Source organism: Pleurotus ostreatus (assembly GCF_014466165.1).
Source record: "Pleurotus ostreatus strain PC9 chromosome Unknown scaffold_1, whole genome shotgun sequence".
NCBI lineage: Eukaryota > Fungi > Basidiomycota > Agaricomycetes > Agaricales > Pleurotaceae > Pleurotus > Pleurotus ostreatus.
The window spans coordinates 3,102,306-3,117,757 of record NW_023503156.1 but is presented as its reverse complement, the minus strand read 5'-3'; the positions used below and the strand labels follow the sequence as shown (position 1 = coordinate 3,117,757).

Below are 15,452 nucleotides of genomic sequence, written 5' to 3'. Positions count from 1 at the left end.
CCCCACATATTTGCTATCGATGCAGGCATTAGCTTTTTGCTGTGAAGTTTTGTGTATTATCTGGAGCTTATCGTATTGTAACGTAGACAATTTGCATCGATCTGGAATATACAATGTCGATGATTATGTTGATCGGGCCCCCTGAGAAGGCGGCGATCCTCTTTTATCTTTCCAACTACTGAACCAGCAACACTGGTGATCGGCTACAGCCGCGACACCCAACCACCACCACTCATGTTCAAAAAGTAGGCACGGTCTTACGTGTTCTCGATGGTCGAAATTGATATTGAGACAGGTTCCAGCCATCCACTGATATCGCTGGGCATACGCCAGTCAAGACTTCGGTGCAGCGATCTATCCGATCGGCCCTCCTTTCGCAGTGGAAGATTGAACCAGAGACTCTGGAAGCTATATGGCCAAAGAAAGAGGGCCTGGTACACGTAAAATGGTCAGTGGCCCGTTCATTAACTTAGTCGCCAAAGCTGATTAGCTGGTGCATTCCATCTTAGCAGAGAGCATGTGTCCATATACACGGTGAACGGGGAGCCACTAGCGTTCCAGCACTTTGACGGCCCCTTCTACCCGACCTTGCGTGTCATCCACAAATGTACGTACGGTTCACCTTCGGTAGCAGTGGGTACGCCTTGACACATCCACATCGCTTCATTGCAGATCCGTATATTCTACCGATGGTTAAGGTAGATCGAGGTGCTATCAGGTTTCTCCTTGGGGGCGCACACATGATGTGTCCTGGGTTCACTTCCAAGGGAGGATATCTGCCTCCGCCTGATGAGGCTCTCCCGGCTGGGTCGCCGGTGACCATCCATGCCGAGGGCAAGGAGCATGCTGTGGGTATAGGCATTACGAAGCTGGCCACGGAAGACATCCGAAAGATAAATAAAGGCGTTGGGGTCGAAGTCGTGACGTATCTCGGGGATGACCTGTGGGCGCTGCAAAGCCTGTGAAGGGATCAACCTATGGCAGAGTTCGCTCCTGGTTCGTCCTGGTTATCAGTCAAGGGGTAGCTTTCTAGCGCTTAGGTCCTTTGTGCACCCTTAATGATGCTGGGTTTGTATTACAGCTCTTAATCCACATGTTTAGTCGGTAAAGGGCACCACCCTAGAACATGCCTGCGAAATGCAGATTTCATATGGACATATTCAATGGGAGCCCCGCACTTGCGGGGTGTTAAAGACGACGGAGATTGATGATCAGCGGGGATTGTTAACGCCGCTTCTCTGCGGTGGGCCCGGTACCAGGAGAGGGATGGGCTGTAGAATAGGAGCTTGCTTGCCCCTGTTTGCCTCGGCTGCTATACTGCTCGGTTGACTCGCGTGAACACGAGGCTGCGAGCAAGATGGCTACTTCCTCGAACCAATTTCGATACTCAGAGTTCATTACCGCTTCACACAGGAAACGAAGGAAGCATAAGCCTCATTCCACGGCTGAAGCGCTGCAGCGTGTTCGCTCAGAACTCGACAATTCCGAGTCCGCCTGGTTCACGCAAGCTAAATGTTTGTTTTCTCCCATTCCTCTATGCAATATTCCATTTTCGTAGTGTGATAACGTCCCAGGGTCCTTCTCCAGGTCTGATCCTTGATGCGCTGGCTGCGAGGCAAATTACCTCACCAGCTGTCGTTTGTCTTGGCCTTGGAAGCCCTTCGTCGTCTCGTGATGCCATCGCACAGCTGGGATTTCTCCTCCAACTTTGCCATTGTTGCAACATTGTGCGTGCTGTCAAATTTTACCTTAGTGGGTGAACTTTTTTTGAGACAGCCGGCAGAGTCCAGAGAAGGTCTCCTTATATGATCCTGTCTTCACGGAAGCAGACAAGGAGCTCTTCGTGGCGTACAAATTCGATGTCTTATCAGAGAATAGGGCAAGTCTTCCTCCGTTTGACTCACCCGTTGACATAAACCCCTGAACTGTATTTTTTGTTCTCCCCAGAACGGTGACTATCCTGCGGAGGGTCCTACCTTATTCTTCATGCCTCATTGTGACCTGAGCTTGTACGAGAATATCCTCCGAGCGAACTGGACCCCCCAGCGCCTTGCACGCCTGGTTCTAGTAGCCAACAACCTTTCTGATTACATTCAAAAGTGAGCTGACCTTCTCTTATTGGCCTGCTACCTCGGCTCCCGTTGATTACTCCTACGCTCATCCTATTTTTTCTAGCAAATCACGGCGAGACCTCGAAGAACACGCTCCCTGCGTGCTGAGAATAGGTCTGTATGTCCATTGTTTGTTCGATGCTGCTCGTCACTGAAACCCATCATTGCTCCCCCGTGTTGTCCTCTCACGCGCGATATCTTCCATTCTCTTCCTATCGGTTATAGACCCTATCCTGGTCTCTCATACAATCCCTGCATCAATTTCGTGGCCAACGGCCTTTAACAACACATCGGTTCAGTTCGTTCCCCGGGACGCCATTCCAGAACCTACTTGGTTCACGGAGTTAGCTAAAGTAACCGTGACGTCCGGGGAGGGTGACCACTCTTCCGCGGCGTAAATATGGCACCGTGGGTGCGTCGGCCGACTACGGATAGCGTCGGAAGGAATCGTACCATTTGTCGAGACCCTGTCAGTCACTTGGCATCGGCAACAATACGAGCATATGTTTATCGCAATGACTAGTAACATAGCAGTAATAGACATGTGGCGCCAGCTGGTGCCTAACAAGATGAGATGAATGAATGAAGCAAACATGCGCAGCGAAAAGCAAATAGCAAGATCAAGAGACAGGAAGAGCGCAGCTAGCACTCCTGATAAGTACTGTACGGGGGCGGGTGGGGAGTATGATCGTCTGAGAAGGGGAGGGGTTCGAGTTCAAAGGGATAGAAGTAGGAGTCTTGGTTGTCAATATATACGTGAGGGTGGGAGCGAGGTCGTCTGACATTCTCCCCGGGTAGAGGGATTCCGGCTGGATCGACCAGACTCGAACGACTACCTAGAGACGGCGTTGATGGAGCATCCGACTCGTCGTCAGAGGTGTCTTCTATGGCGTCGGGAACGGAGAGATTCTCTACGTCGTCTGTATCATAATAAGGGAGAGGATCTTCATAAGGGCGAGGAATAGAAGATAGGGGTGAATGCATGGTGGACTCAAAGTGATAAGGATGGACTAGAGGGGGATGAAAATGGGGGTAAGGGATGATGTATGGATATGTTACAGGAATGGAATCAGCAAAATATGATGAGTGACCGCCAGGCAGCTCGTCGGTGGATGAGGCAGGGGACAGCGGGCTAAGCAGCAGCTCTTCGTCCTCAGGGGTGGGGAGGTCGGTGTCGGACACGCGAATAGAAGCGATAGTAGTGTAATCTTCGTCGTCGTCGTCATCGCCGAGACCCTCTAATACAGAATCCAACCACTGGGATTCGGGTGAGTTTATGTCCGAAGAACGAGGCTCGCCCAGTTTGCCGGCATCCGGAAACATAAACGAGTCGCCAACCTCCATGTCATCATCGTCGTCGGCTTCCTCAACGTCCTCTGAACCAAGATTAGGGATATTTACAGGGGTGATGTCTGCGGTGCGAGCTGCTGTGCTGGGAATACAGGTTGAGTGGTATGAATTTTTGAGGAGTACCCAGCGGTGCAAGTTCCAGCTCTCTCTGCCGCTCACGGAGGAGTGCAACTTGCTACGGGCTAAGGTGGATAGTTCTGGTGACGCCATGATTATTACGCTCGCTATTTGTTGAATTGTTGGTGCGAGTAAGGGTGGGGCTGTGGGGCAGACGGTTATCCAAGAACGAGCAGAACGTGAGCAACAGCACGCGACGCCTGTTGAAGACTGGATACGCACAGGAATGGGCAAGTGGTGGTTTCAACGGTGTATACGGTCTACGATGAATGGTTCGAATAGGATGGTGCCGTTGTTGGATTTACGGGCAAGTTTGTTAACCATGCTTGAGTAGCGGGTCCGCCTGGGGGTCAGGATATTGACGCAGGACGAGACGGGTACGAGGAGGAGGGCAGCAAAAAGCGAGGAACTCAGACAGACATGGTGGTTGGCGACAGAGGGAGATGGAGGAGGGAGGCAAGGGTGAGCGACGCCAGCGCCTCTCCTTTTATACAGCCAAATACGCGTTCCTTGCATTTTGACTCAGACTCGATCGAGCAAACCGAGCGTATCGTCGGCCGAGTAGCATCCGAACCAGTTCGTTCATGTCCTCATATTACAAGGTTCGCACGAAATATGTACAAGAGTATGCGACATAAAGTCTGTCCGTCCACACGCAATTACCCATCATCCTTCGTCCATTTGGTCTCCCTCGTCACGTAGCGTATCCAAAAGCTTGCTAATCTTGTGCATGCTCTTGGGCGAAATGTCGCGTGCCAGCGCTAGCATCTGTGCAGACTTGAGCTCGTTCCCCATCAGGCGATATACCTTCGCAAGCTGGTAGATCACATTCGCTTCTTCTGGCGCAACCTTCCGCAGGCTTTCCAGATCCTCCGCTGCCGCCTGTTGATACCAGAAGCAGTCAGTCGCTAGCTCTTTTAGAGGGAAAAGCGCTTACGTGATACTTCTTCGCTGCGATAAGGATTTTGGCCCGACGATAACGAACAAGTGCGTTTTCAGGGCAAAGGTGTATTGCCTGGTCAAAGATCGCCAGTGCACCCTCACGGTCTCCTCGTCTTTCGACAGCCTGGGAAATGCCTCAGCAATCCAACAAAGCCCGATATTGTTTTTGTACGCACCAAACCCACGCAACCAAGGAGCACCACGTTGTTTGGATGGATCTCTGAAGCTTTCCTGAAATGGTACTCCGCGAGCCGTATCCTGCTCATTCTCAGGTAGCACGTCCCAAGTCCATACCTAGAAAACAAAATAGGGCACACGATAAGCCAGCTGTCATCCCCGAGGGAAACACGCCACATACCAAGCATTGTAATGGCGAGGATCAGCACGTAAGGCCGACTGGAAGAAACCCACCGCCTTATTGACGTCCTCGTCTATGGACTCGTGACCACTCAGCGTATACGCGTAAGCACACGTTGGATCCATCTGCAACGCTCGACGGAAGCAGGTCAATGCTTGCGTGCGTTCTCTCTGCAGCGAGAATAAATTTCCCACCGCAATCCAAGCTTGTGAACATTGAGGGTTTATGCTCAGAAGTTCTTGCGCGAGGAATGACAGTTCAACGTTTCGTTGTAAATGCCAAAGCAATGTCGAATACACTTCCATATCCCATAGTCGATAGGGCTGTTTCTCTCGGACACTTTTGAAGGCTCGCTCTGCCTACATATTTATGTCACCGTTAGATTAAGATATGAAAAGAAGACGCTTCCACGTACCGAAGGATAGTCTAGCCGTTCATAATTTGCCCTGCCGACCATTGCAAGTACACCGGGGGACTGCTGTTGTCCATGAGGCAGCTGTCCGAGCTCATGTATGCACCCCTGTACATCATATACGGAAAGGGCTCGCCAAGCTATGGCGAACCGTCTCATCAAGTCATAGATAAAGTGATCAGCGGCGTCTGACTCATATGTTTCCTGCGTAGCTTGATCGTGTGCTGTCCATGTGCTAGATGCTAGAGAGGCCTCAGACCGCGGTGAATGGGGAAGGGAAGGTGAAGGCGAACAGGGGACTTCTTCCACGTTTACTGTCTCTTCATCTATCTCCGATTCAACAGACCTCGCATGTTGTTGTGCAGGCTGTCGTCGCCGATCGCGCGATAGAGTCTGACATCCAAGTGGGTGAGTCTAGCGTCTTTGTATGACGAAACCTAATCAAGGCAAGATGCATTCACCTTAGAATGTCCCTGTTTCGTGGAGGTACCGCTTAACAAGCGCGTACTTCTTCGGGTGGGTATACCACCATGGCCAGCAACTTGATTGCTCTTTCCGATAGCAGCGGAGGTCCTAGAGGACGTCGTAGGCTGGGTACGACCGGAAGATGAGAAGAAGTTAGCAAATGTCAAGGCCGGTCGGACGCGTGCCTTTTTCAAGGTATCGTCAGTCAACTTGCTTGACTTCGAAGCCCTCACTGCAGCCTCCGGTTGTCGACTTGTTGACCGCAGTTTCTTCGCAACCGGCCCTGTCTCGTCCGCAGACGAGAGTGGCCGAGACATAGGCGGCTGTTGAGTGGGAACTACAGGTTGAGACCGTGTTATCCGATGTATTGGCTGAAATGGCGTGTCGACAGGGTAAAATGAGGACTCGTTGGTGGCGCTATATGGCGTATCAATAAGAGCGAAGGGACAATAACGAAGTACTAACATGGAATCCCGCGGCCGAGATGGTGCAGCTCCCATTCGGAAGGCTGGCGGTTGCCCAACATCCCAACGAAAGAGATTGCCCGACGTCTCTGCGCCGGGGGTAAAAAAGCCAGCACCGGTAGTTGTGGGCATTATGGGTTTAGGTTGTTGTGGCTCTTCCGTTGGAAATCGTCGGGTAGGTTGGGGTCGGGGGGGAAATAATTCATCGATATGAGGGGAGGCACCTGCGGGCGTCGGTGGTTAATACGGAGTAGACGGCGTGACTTTGAACACTTCATACCCAAAGCGCATAGGCCTTCAAAGGCCTCCCAAAGAAAAGGATTCAGCGCCAATGCCCGACGGAAGCTAATCACTGCTTCCTCGGGTAGATTGCCCTTCAATGCCATTGTCCCAGCTCTGCAATGTAGGGCGGCTTCATCAGGGAAGGGCTGCGTGCTTCTACTACCTGTGGCAACTAATAATGCGCGTTCAAGAATACATTCGATTCAGAAACACGAAACTCACGGGATGGTGTATAACGAGGATCAGCCACTGTCCTCTCTAGCGCTTCTCGGGCCTGCCTATGGCGCCCAAGAGCAGTGCAGCATTTCGCCTTGATTTCCAGGCATCCAGAACATATATCGTCCGGCGGTCTATTTACAAGATGCAACGCAGAATATGTTTGACCCTCGCGAAAAAGCGCAGTGGCGTAGAGATGTCGTGCATCGTGGTTCTTCTCGTCCATATGAAAGTACCGCTCAGCATAAAATACAGCAGTCTTTGTTAAGTCGGCGTCGATGCACGACCATACTAGGCCCTGGATTCGGGGAATAAGGTGAGGTGGCTGGAGACCATGGATGTTCTCGTGTTGTAGCATAAGGACCTGGGTTCAGTGCATAGGTGTCTTCGGAAAGCTTCCAGGATATCGAGCCTCTGGCGAGACAGAGATTCACGGTGGAGAACGCGGACGACGATGGCGATGTTTAAAAGGGAGTGTTTACAAGGCCGAAATGAAGTGTTGAAATTGTCACACACCACGTGATCACGACGCGTCACTTGACGCTGGCACATGCCACAACTGGAATCCAAATCCATTATGAAAGGAACGCGGAACTCGGTACAAACAACAAAGGAGTATCCGAAGCAAATCCGAGTTGTCGTGTTCGTGTCGACGGTGATATTAGATTGCATTTTGTGTATGTACATCTCGTCTGTGTATATACTCGTGAGACTAGTCACTTAGTGACCATGGGGGTCCGGGTCATTCTTCGGTTCTATATGGCATGGGAGAATGTGGTGCCGTTAATATCATGTTTCCATCAAAGAAAGTTTCACTAACCAGGCGCGCATTGGATCGCATCGTCGATTCGGAGCAGAGAAACAGCAGCTTCGTATGCCGACTTGAGACTGCGAACCTTGCTCATGGTAGGCTCCAGAACACCGGCGGTGACATTGTCGCGAACTTCACCATTCATCAAGTCAAGTCCGTATCTGAGCAATAGCTTCGTCGGATCCCCGGGGGGTGCGTTCTGAGCGGCGCTGTGATAGGAACGAAGTTTCGCAACCAGCTCGGTTGAGTCTTTGGCAGCGTTGACTGCAAGCTGTTTGGGGATGGATAACAGCGCGCTAGCGAATTCGGCGATGGCCAGTTGCTCCCGTGAACCCTATAAAGTCCTTGTTTGTCAAAAACGCGCCCGACAGACGTACAGAGGAAGTATTACCAAAGTGGTGGCAAAGTTCTCAAGGTAGATGCTAAGAGCCGACTCGACAGCACCTCCGCCTGGAACTACCGATCCGCTTTCGAGGGTGCGCTTGATGACAGATAAAGTATCATGTAATGCACGCTCCATCTCGTCTAACATGTAGTCGTTTGCTCCTCGGAGGACTATCGACGAAGAGCGAACCACTTTCGTTCCCTTGACCAAGATGAGCTCATCGTCAGATATCCGCTCTTGAACGACTTCGTCCGCTGTGCCGAGATAACTAGCTTCATATGTCTCTTCTCCCTCTAGATTGGCAAGACTGGAGATAAGAGTTCCACCGGTGGCCTTTGCGATCCGTCGTAGATCCTCCTTTCTGCACCGTCGGACAGCCATGGCACCAGCCTCCACGAACTCCTTCAGGCAGAGATCGTCTATGCCTTTAGTTGTAAGAACAACGTTGGCACCCGCTGCCAATATTTTTCGAATGCGCTCGAGCGTTATTTCCGCCTCGCTACAGACTACATGAGGATCTCAAAACCACACGAAGTATGTGCAACTAACCGTTTTCGGATTTCCTCGAGTTGATTCGGATCGTCAACGAGGATTTGAACACCAAGTTGCATGCGTGCTTTTTGTAGGTTAATATCGAGGCAAGCAATCTTAGCTCCTGTTATCCGCTTCTTCATGGCTAGCGCATAAAATCTTGAGACTGAGTGCGAACGTGTGAAGTATCCCATAACATACCTTGACTAGCAACAGTGCAGTTGAGAGCATATCCATGAACGAAGATGGATTCTCTTGCACTCTTTCCATGGGCTTTTAGGACGTTGACAGCCTTTACGGGATACTTGATATCCCCTCTCATGTTAATCGTCTTCACGGCCAGCATAGCATCGACTGCCATCGGGGCAAACAAATCATCATCGCTTCGTGAATCGTTAGTATATTCCACAATAACAATTCACGATGTTATACTCACTTTCCAATGATCTTGCTCGACATACTCGTCTTCGCAGCATTAATCAACGCCTCTTTTCCCAGCGAGTCCACCTTAACACTCAGTTGATCCTGCATAAACTTGACAGCCTCTCGGCATGCAAGACGGTATCCCGTGATGATAGTAGTGGGATGGATCCTTGCCTTGACGAGTTCGTTCGCGCGTCGCAGGAGTTCAGCAGCGATGATGACTACCGATGTCGTTCCATCCCCAACTTCTTTGTCCTGTTTTTGAGCAAGGTCCACGAATATACGGCCGGCAGGATGCTCTACGGATAACAATGAAAGAATAGTCGCGCCATCGTTGGATATTGTGACCTCCTGCGCGCGCGTTCGAGGAATTAGAGACGCCAACATCATCGTATCAATAACCAACAGTATACGCACTCCAATATTATCAACCAGCATTTTGTCTAGGCCCAGCGGCCCAAGAGAACTCTTCACAACGTTTGCGATCGTCTGAGCAGCCAATACTGGATTCCAAGTTGGCATCTCAGACTTTCTATCAGATCGCGGACAAAGACACGACAGACCATTTTGATCGCGAATATCTTGCCCGGAGACGCGATCGCCTCCAAGGAACGCGCCAGCTCGAGGATCACGTTGAAACATAGCTGAGCAGGTTCACGATGGTGATGAGACGAAACCGTACAGAACCAAGAAATCTGGGGCGCTAAACGCGTTAGAATATGATCTCAGGGGCTTCGGACGTTGAGTCTGATGCAGTTGGGAGACAAAAATATATTCGGGAGCTACCAGTCCATCGTACGGGGTGAAAAAAGGATATCATGACTATTGGAAGTCTTAAATAAACCATCTTCACATATCGAAACCACATATCCCGTCCAGGGTGAAGTCATTCATAATGGAAAAAATAATGTTGCGCGAAAACAATCGAATAGCGAAGTATATACTACCGAAGTCGAAGCGCCATAACAAGTGCACGGATGCAACAATCAAGAAAGAGAAGAAAACAGACAGTATCAACATGTCTTGCTGTATTCGGGAAAAAGAAAGCGCTATCAAGCGATAAGGTTCAAAAAACCGCGACGATGGGAGGCAATGATGGAAAGGCAGTGGAAAGAGAAGACACGAGGCCGAGTCCGAAGATCGTATAAATAGAGGGGAGATGGAGAGGAAGGGAACAGAGATGGGTTTATACATATGTTGCGTGATTGTTAGAAGCACATTTGATATGCGGGCCTGTAGAGGTCGACCATGTTTGAGTTATTGCTTTTGAGGGCCATACTCTTGGACAATGCGAATGCTTAGTTTGTGTTTGATTTGTTCGAAGATTAGAGCCGCGAGATTTCGAGATAGAGGCAACTGCCATCCGGCGATGAACCCGTATTCTCGGCGATAGAGGAGTTTCGTTGCAAATGAGCGTGGTGGACAAGGAGTGGACATGCAAAGCGTAAGGGTGAACATGATGAACGTTGCGCGAAGTAAGATGCCGTGGTGGAAGCGTTGAGATGACATGATAGCGTATGGTTTAAGCGATTCATGCAGGATTTGGCGTAGGGGGTTTTGTTCCAACGGGGTTTTGTTCCAACTTAACAATAAGACATACCAGTGGGACCATAGGTCTCAGCGCGAATAAGCGTCCTGCGGAGAGGCATCTTCAATTTGGAAGCCATGCCTTTGTTTGGTGGGGGGCAGGGACTATCACCAATGTCGGTATCTTCGTCATCAGTGTCGATGGTCTTGTCCGTATCCTCGGCGAGCGTAGATAAACCGCCGAGTGTCCCACGACGAGTTCGTGCGGCATTAGCGGCCGCAAAGAGAGTGGTAGGGCCAGCACTAGGTACCGTATTTCTCTTTGGCTGAGCGGGAGGGTTGGAACCAGCAGTCAACTTGACGCCATCGCCGTAAGTATATGACTTGTGACGGCCGAACTTTGTTTTGCGGAACTGGTCAAGGTCTTCGCGGCGGGAAGTAGCATGATCAGGATCGTCCATGCGTACATATGCTGGTGGCTGGCATCGGAAGCCAGAGGCCTCAAAGTAGCGACAATAACCACCTTCAAGAATATAAACTTCGGGGTAGTGGATCTTCGGGTAGTTGTGGTTGTTCATTGCACGATCTTTCGCGCGTAAGTGCTTTGCACTACGCACCGTTGTTTAGACTATGCAGGGGAAAAGAGGAGAACAACGCACAATGTGGGGGCTCGCTTCATGCTAAATTCGCAATGGAAGATAAGAATGGTCTTCTTCTGAGCATCGCCGCTGACAGACGCCTTTGGCTTGGGCACACCAACGCCCAAGAGCATCTCTTCCACCGCAGAAGTGGTGTTCATGTTGACAGCGCCAGGTACATGACCACCGTTGTATTCGTAATCGAACCGACAATCGATAATGTAAAAGTCGCGAATCTTGTCGTTGAACGAACCGTCCAAAACAGCGTCCAACTAGGAAACAACTGAGCAACATACACAAAACGTGCTTCGAGCGCTACTCACCGTCTGGGGCGTGATTCTCATCAAGCCGTCATCCGCAACGCGATGACAAGGTAAGATCTTACCATGAGCTTCGTTGTCACCGAACCCAGGTAGACCCATACCAGCAAACCTGGAAGAGGGGCTCTCCCTCATCACCATTGCCGTCGCACCTGTCAAGGGACGGAAGTCGTCCGTGCCATCACAACGACGAATTGTCTTCACTTGCTGGCGTTTAGCATACGCTTGAGCGGGTGAAGACATATCGGGCCCGTCGAAGGAGCCTTCATCAGATGAAAAGTCTCCGAAGCCTTTAGGGGGCAAGAGCGCAGACACGGCTCTGCGAGTAGGTGGCAAGGTAGGGGGTAGGTGCCTGGGATCTATGTCTTCTTGCGTCGGTTCATTCAACACGGGGAAAGCTGATCGCACACCAGCGTCGGAGGGCTGAATCATAGCGGACAGAGCGGGACGACGCGGACGCTTCAAACCATTCGCAGACGGCGCACCAAGGCCCTCCAAAGTAGGCTTGCTATTGAAGCGCGCAAGCAATGAATTACCTTGCATTCGCTCAAATTTGGCTTGAGAAGGGGAGGACGGGGCCGGCGATGACGAGATGTCGAACTCGTTGTAGCGAGTAGGCTCGGGGGAGGCTGACCTGCGCTTCTTGTGTTGAGGTTTAGCGGGCGACTCAAACGAACGGCGAGGCGACACGGTGTCAAAGAACAGATTGTTGAAGGAGGTCACAGTGGGCGCCGCGGTATGGGGCATGACAGAGAAGGTGGCGGATGGCATGGGAAGAGGAGGGTCCGAGTCAACATCCATTGCGTCTCCTGGAGAGGTCGGAATTGTCAGCGGCTGACAGCGGAAGAAATTTCATTAATGCCCGTTGGTCAACTTCAAAACGACCAAAATAACGTACTGGTTGTGATAGATTTTCATTCGAATCAGCTACCTGTGGGCGGGATAACCATTCCATCGGTAGAGCAGCTCTTTGAGTGCGTTTCGAGCTTGAGTTGATGGAGCCTTGTTTGGATACAGGGGGAGGGGCAAGTTGAGGCGTACTCGACGCGTTGTTACTCATATCGCGCCCGAACAACCGCGCGGCGCTAGTGAAAGCCCGAGGGCGCGAAGGCTTGCTGCCATCTTTCCCAACTGGTTTCGGCGGGGGCGCGGGGGAGATGTCCATGGGTACAACTGAATCATCGCTTTCGGGAGTCAGCGAGAGCGGGTCCCGAGGGGGCGAGTGAAGCGACACCGTCGACGCGAAGGAAAGCTCCAAGTCGGAAGATAGGAAGTTATCTATATCATCAGCGAGACGAGAGCTCCGGACGCTGGATTGACGTGAGGCGGGTGGCACGTTGAGGAAGAAAGGTTTCGATTGAGTGAATAGAGCAGGCATGTCGAGTGATGCGTCGTCGTTATCGGGTCTTGGGTTTCTCTTCTGTTTCTTGTAAGGGTGGGTGGAGTCTATGATACGGCGTAGGAATGACATGTGATCGTCAACAAGGCGTTACGTAGTCGGTTACAATGTTGAGTGTTGGGCGGCGAGAAAGCGTGTATCCGTTTGGGAGATGCGCGGGAGTTCGAGTGTACAGGTAGTGGTACAGAAGGGAGTTGGTTAGCAAATTCGAACAAAGTTCCAAGTTATATACGCACCAAGTGAGATGGTCCAACCAGAGTTCCGTGGCTTAAGGGTTGAGCTCTACTACAATGAAGTTAGTCCCTGGTTCATGGCACCCGCTCCGAGAAAGTTGAAATTCGGGGGGTGGCCCGTCCATTGTTCCCTCGATATGGGAGGTACCAATATGGCCACATCCACTTCGAACCGCACCCACACATTGTTCTGCCGCCGAACACGCCGCGAAGCATCACTGATAATAAAACGCGGGCAAGTGCTCACCTCGACGAAGGAGTGTGTTGACGGAGGAGGCCGCGCCTGGAACAGAACAAGTGGTCAGAACCAAAAGTGCACAAGTAGAGGGGCAACAAGGCAAAGGTTCAAGAGCGCGCAGAGGAAATTCTCACGAAGAATTGTTGGTTCAACTGGGAAAGGAAAGCAACCAGGCCTGTTGTGGACAGTTGTGGGTCCACGCTGTGGCCGTACTGCCGTAATAGGTTAGCCATCAATCCTCGCCATCAAGAAGCTCGCCCGCGTACATTGAGAAAACGCGAGAGAATGGGTGGTACCGCTCGGGGGGGAGGGAGGTCGACTGGTCGCCCAACTGAACGTTGATGGTCGCGAACAAAGGACAACTCTGCTGCTCCATTTCAGGCTCCTTCGTACTCGAACCAAACCCACGTGACCGCGTGGCTTACTTAACCATTGCTCCTGTCAATGTCGGTCCGACATACTTACTTCCCACTCCTGAAGTCCTCCTAAGGATTCAGTGAAGCAGTCACTTTATGCAGAAACGAGGGAGAACCCACAGCAATCTACGTATTCTACAGCTGTTTAGATCTTAGACGCTACGAGACCAGGACCTGGGTTGGCCCAGTCGATGTCCGCCCAACTTGAAATACATTCAGTCCACGAACTGTTCAAATATCCACACACTCACAGAGGGAACAGAGGCTTGATTTTCTCGTAGTGGAGTTCTGGATATTCTCTGGCAATCGTTGAGACAAGACCATCATACACCAACTTCGTCAATTGATCAGTATTCCTCTGCAGGCAGACAAAATCATGACACGCACATCATATCCCAATGCACTCGGATGCAGACCGTCGGATAGATACTTGCTCAGCGCCGCTTCCGACCCAGCAGCTTCCCAGAATATCGTCCACACGTCTAGTAATGCAACCTTCTCTTCGCCAGCAACGGACTTGACGGCGTCCGCATACAGTTTCGTAACGTCAAACTTCCTATCGAGCGCAAGCGGGGGGTTGCGCGATGAAAGGTCAGCACTACGCTGTATAGTATTTACCGGCGGCGGGGTGATCAGTATGATCTTGGTGTCCGGAGAGTAGTATCCCGACGAGGGTGATGTGATCATTTGCACTATTGCCCTGATATTTTCAGTGAACTTGTCAAGGGGGACATGCTGCGGCGAGGGCTTTATGCAAGCATCATTTGCGCCGAACCAGATCGTGAGGAGCCTTATACGGGGAGCGTGTTTCCGCTCATCGACCGTCGCGAGATACTGATCTGATTGTTGGCCTCCTACTGTGTAAATAAGCAAGGGGGACTTGCCTGCCGGAATACAGGTAAAGCCCAGTCCGTATTGTATCCCGCCAAACCTCTGTTTAGTACGTCGAACTTTCTGGAGTAGGCATCTGGCGAGGAAGGTAAACGTCGATTCTCGTGCGATAATAACGCTGACCATCTAAGCGATGTCCAAAACCACCGTTCTGCCAACCTCCTTGCGTAATAGAGTCTCCAAACAGCATGATAACATCATGGATGGGGGAGGCCATCTTGAAGCGACACGACTATCACTTTCCTAAATATGCCCCTACTTATATCCTTTTCGGACCAATACAATCAGGGGCTTCTACTGCCGACAACTCGCCTTTTTTCGTCGACGTTGGATGTTGGACAAATTGGAGAAAGCGAGACCTCTAGTGTTCTTGTAGATACTAAGTACAATTATAAACGAGGGGCTCATGACATGGGGATAGATAGAGTCCGTAGGTAGGCATTCTCCTGCACAGCAGCGGGAGTAGATAGTAGATGCCGCCGGATCGGGTTGTATTTGTTTTATTCAGCAAGGCGAGGCTTCGAACCAACAAAAGCGGGGAGTCATTCACAACTAGGCGAGACCGTAGAGCCATGTCAGCCCAAAGTCTTCACCACTGAATTTCAAGGCAGTCGACGTACGAAGATTCATCTCTTCATCAAATCTTTGAATATACAGTGTTGACGGCAAACGATGGGCTTTCAAGCTCTATGAAGGATTGTTGCGGTTGTAGTGGAAGAAAAAACTGGGGGAGAACTCACGCAGCGTTGGTCTTATGAGCGAAGCCTTGACGCTGACCATAGCCTACACCGTTGCGAGGCCGGTATGGTGCAACCTGTCTCCGAGCATCCTACACGTTTCTATAAGCGAAGGTCCAGACGTAGTGGGTACCAGTAGCTACCTGGTAAGCAGGAGGTTCGTCGCGCTCATCAATAGTTTGCTGA

At 51.0% G+C, this 15,452-nt stretch overlaps 6 protein-coding genes across 6 annotated transcripts; 1 reads left to right on the top strand and 5 right to left on the bottom strand.

The window, feature by feature from the left end:
* Positions 1 to 234: 234 nt before the first annotated feature.
* On the top strand, positions 235 to 965 carry TMA20 (translation machinery-associated protein 20; the record flags this gene model as incomplete). Its single annotated transcript, XM_036770798.1, has 4 exons — positions 235 to 245; positions 296 to 448; positions 510 to 607; positions 673 to 965. The coding sequence occupies 4 exons, from the start codon at positions 235 to 237 to the stop codon at positions 963 to 965; spliced, it is 555 nt and encodes a 184-aa protein (XP_036636643.1).
* Positions 966 to 2,753: 1,788 nt separating this feature from the next.
* PC9H_001146 (uncharacterized protein) lies at positions 2,754 to 3,671 on the bottom strand (the record flags this gene model as incomplete). Its single annotated transcript, XM_036770797.1, has 1 exon — positions 2,754 to 3,671. One exon carries the CDS (start codon positions 3,669 to 3,671, stop codon positions 2,754 to 2,756), a length of 918 nt encoding a protein of 305 aa, XP_036636642.1.
* Positions 3,672 to 4,244: 573 nt separating this feature from the next.
* CDC27 (anaphase-promoting complex subunit cdc27) lies at positions 4,245 to 6,943 on the bottom strand (the record flags this gene model as incomplete). The annotated part of the gene is made up of 9 exons (XM_036770796.1): positions 4,245 to 4,460; positions 4,516 to 4,644; positions 4,697 to 4,814; positions 4,879 to 5,237; positions 5,294 to 5,683; positions 5,752 to 6,172; positions 6,221 to 6,443; positions 6,500 to 6,673; positions 6,724 to 6,943. The coding sequence occupies 9 exons, from the start codon at positions 6,941 to 6,943 to the stop codon at positions 4,245 to 4,247; spliced, it is 2,250 nt and encodes a 749-aa protein (XP_036636641.1).
* A 494-nt stretch (positions 6,944 to 7,437) lies between these two features.
* Positions 7,438 to 9,509, bottom strand: CCT1 (T-complex protein 1 subunit alpha; the record flags this gene model as incomplete). Its single annotated transcript, XM_036770795.1, has 8 exons — positions 7,438 to 7,472; positions 7,538 to 7,862; positions 7,920 to 8,412; positions 8,463 to 8,589; positions 8,646 to 8,827; positions 8,881 to 9,218; positions 9,285 to 9,370; positions 9,431 to 9,509. The coding sequence occupies 8 exons, from the start codon at positions 9,507 to 9,509 to the stop codon at positions 7,438 to 7,440; spliced, it is 1,665 nt and encodes a 554-aa protein (XP_036636640.1).
* Positions 9,510 to 10,450: 941 nt separating this feature from the next.
* CDC25 (cell division cycle- protein) lies at positions 10,451 to 12,823 on the bottom strand (the record flags this gene model as incomplete). The annotated part of the gene is made up of 4 exons (XM_036770794.1): positions 10,451 to 11,003; positions 11,054 to 11,304; positions 11,356 to 12,186; positions 12,251 to 12,823. 4 exons carry the CDS (start codon positions 12,821 to 12,823, stop codon positions 10,451 to 10,453), a joined length of 2,208 nt encoding a protein of 735 aa, XP_036636639.1.
* A 960-nt stretch (positions 12,824 to 13,783) lies between these two features.
* PC9H_001142 (uncharacterized protein) lies at positions 13,784 to 14,746 on the bottom strand (the record flags this gene model as incomplete). Its single annotated transcript, XM_036770793.1, has 5 exons — positions 13,784 to 13,841; positions 13,890 to 13,972; positions 14,026 to 14,472; positions 14,523 to 14,605; positions 14,653 to 14,746. The coding sequence occupies 5 exons, from the start codon at positions 14,744 to 14,746 to the stop codon at positions 13,784 to 13,786; spliced, it is 765 nt and encodes a 254-aa protein (XP_036636638.1).
* Positions 14,747 to 15,452: the final 706 nt, after the last annotated feature.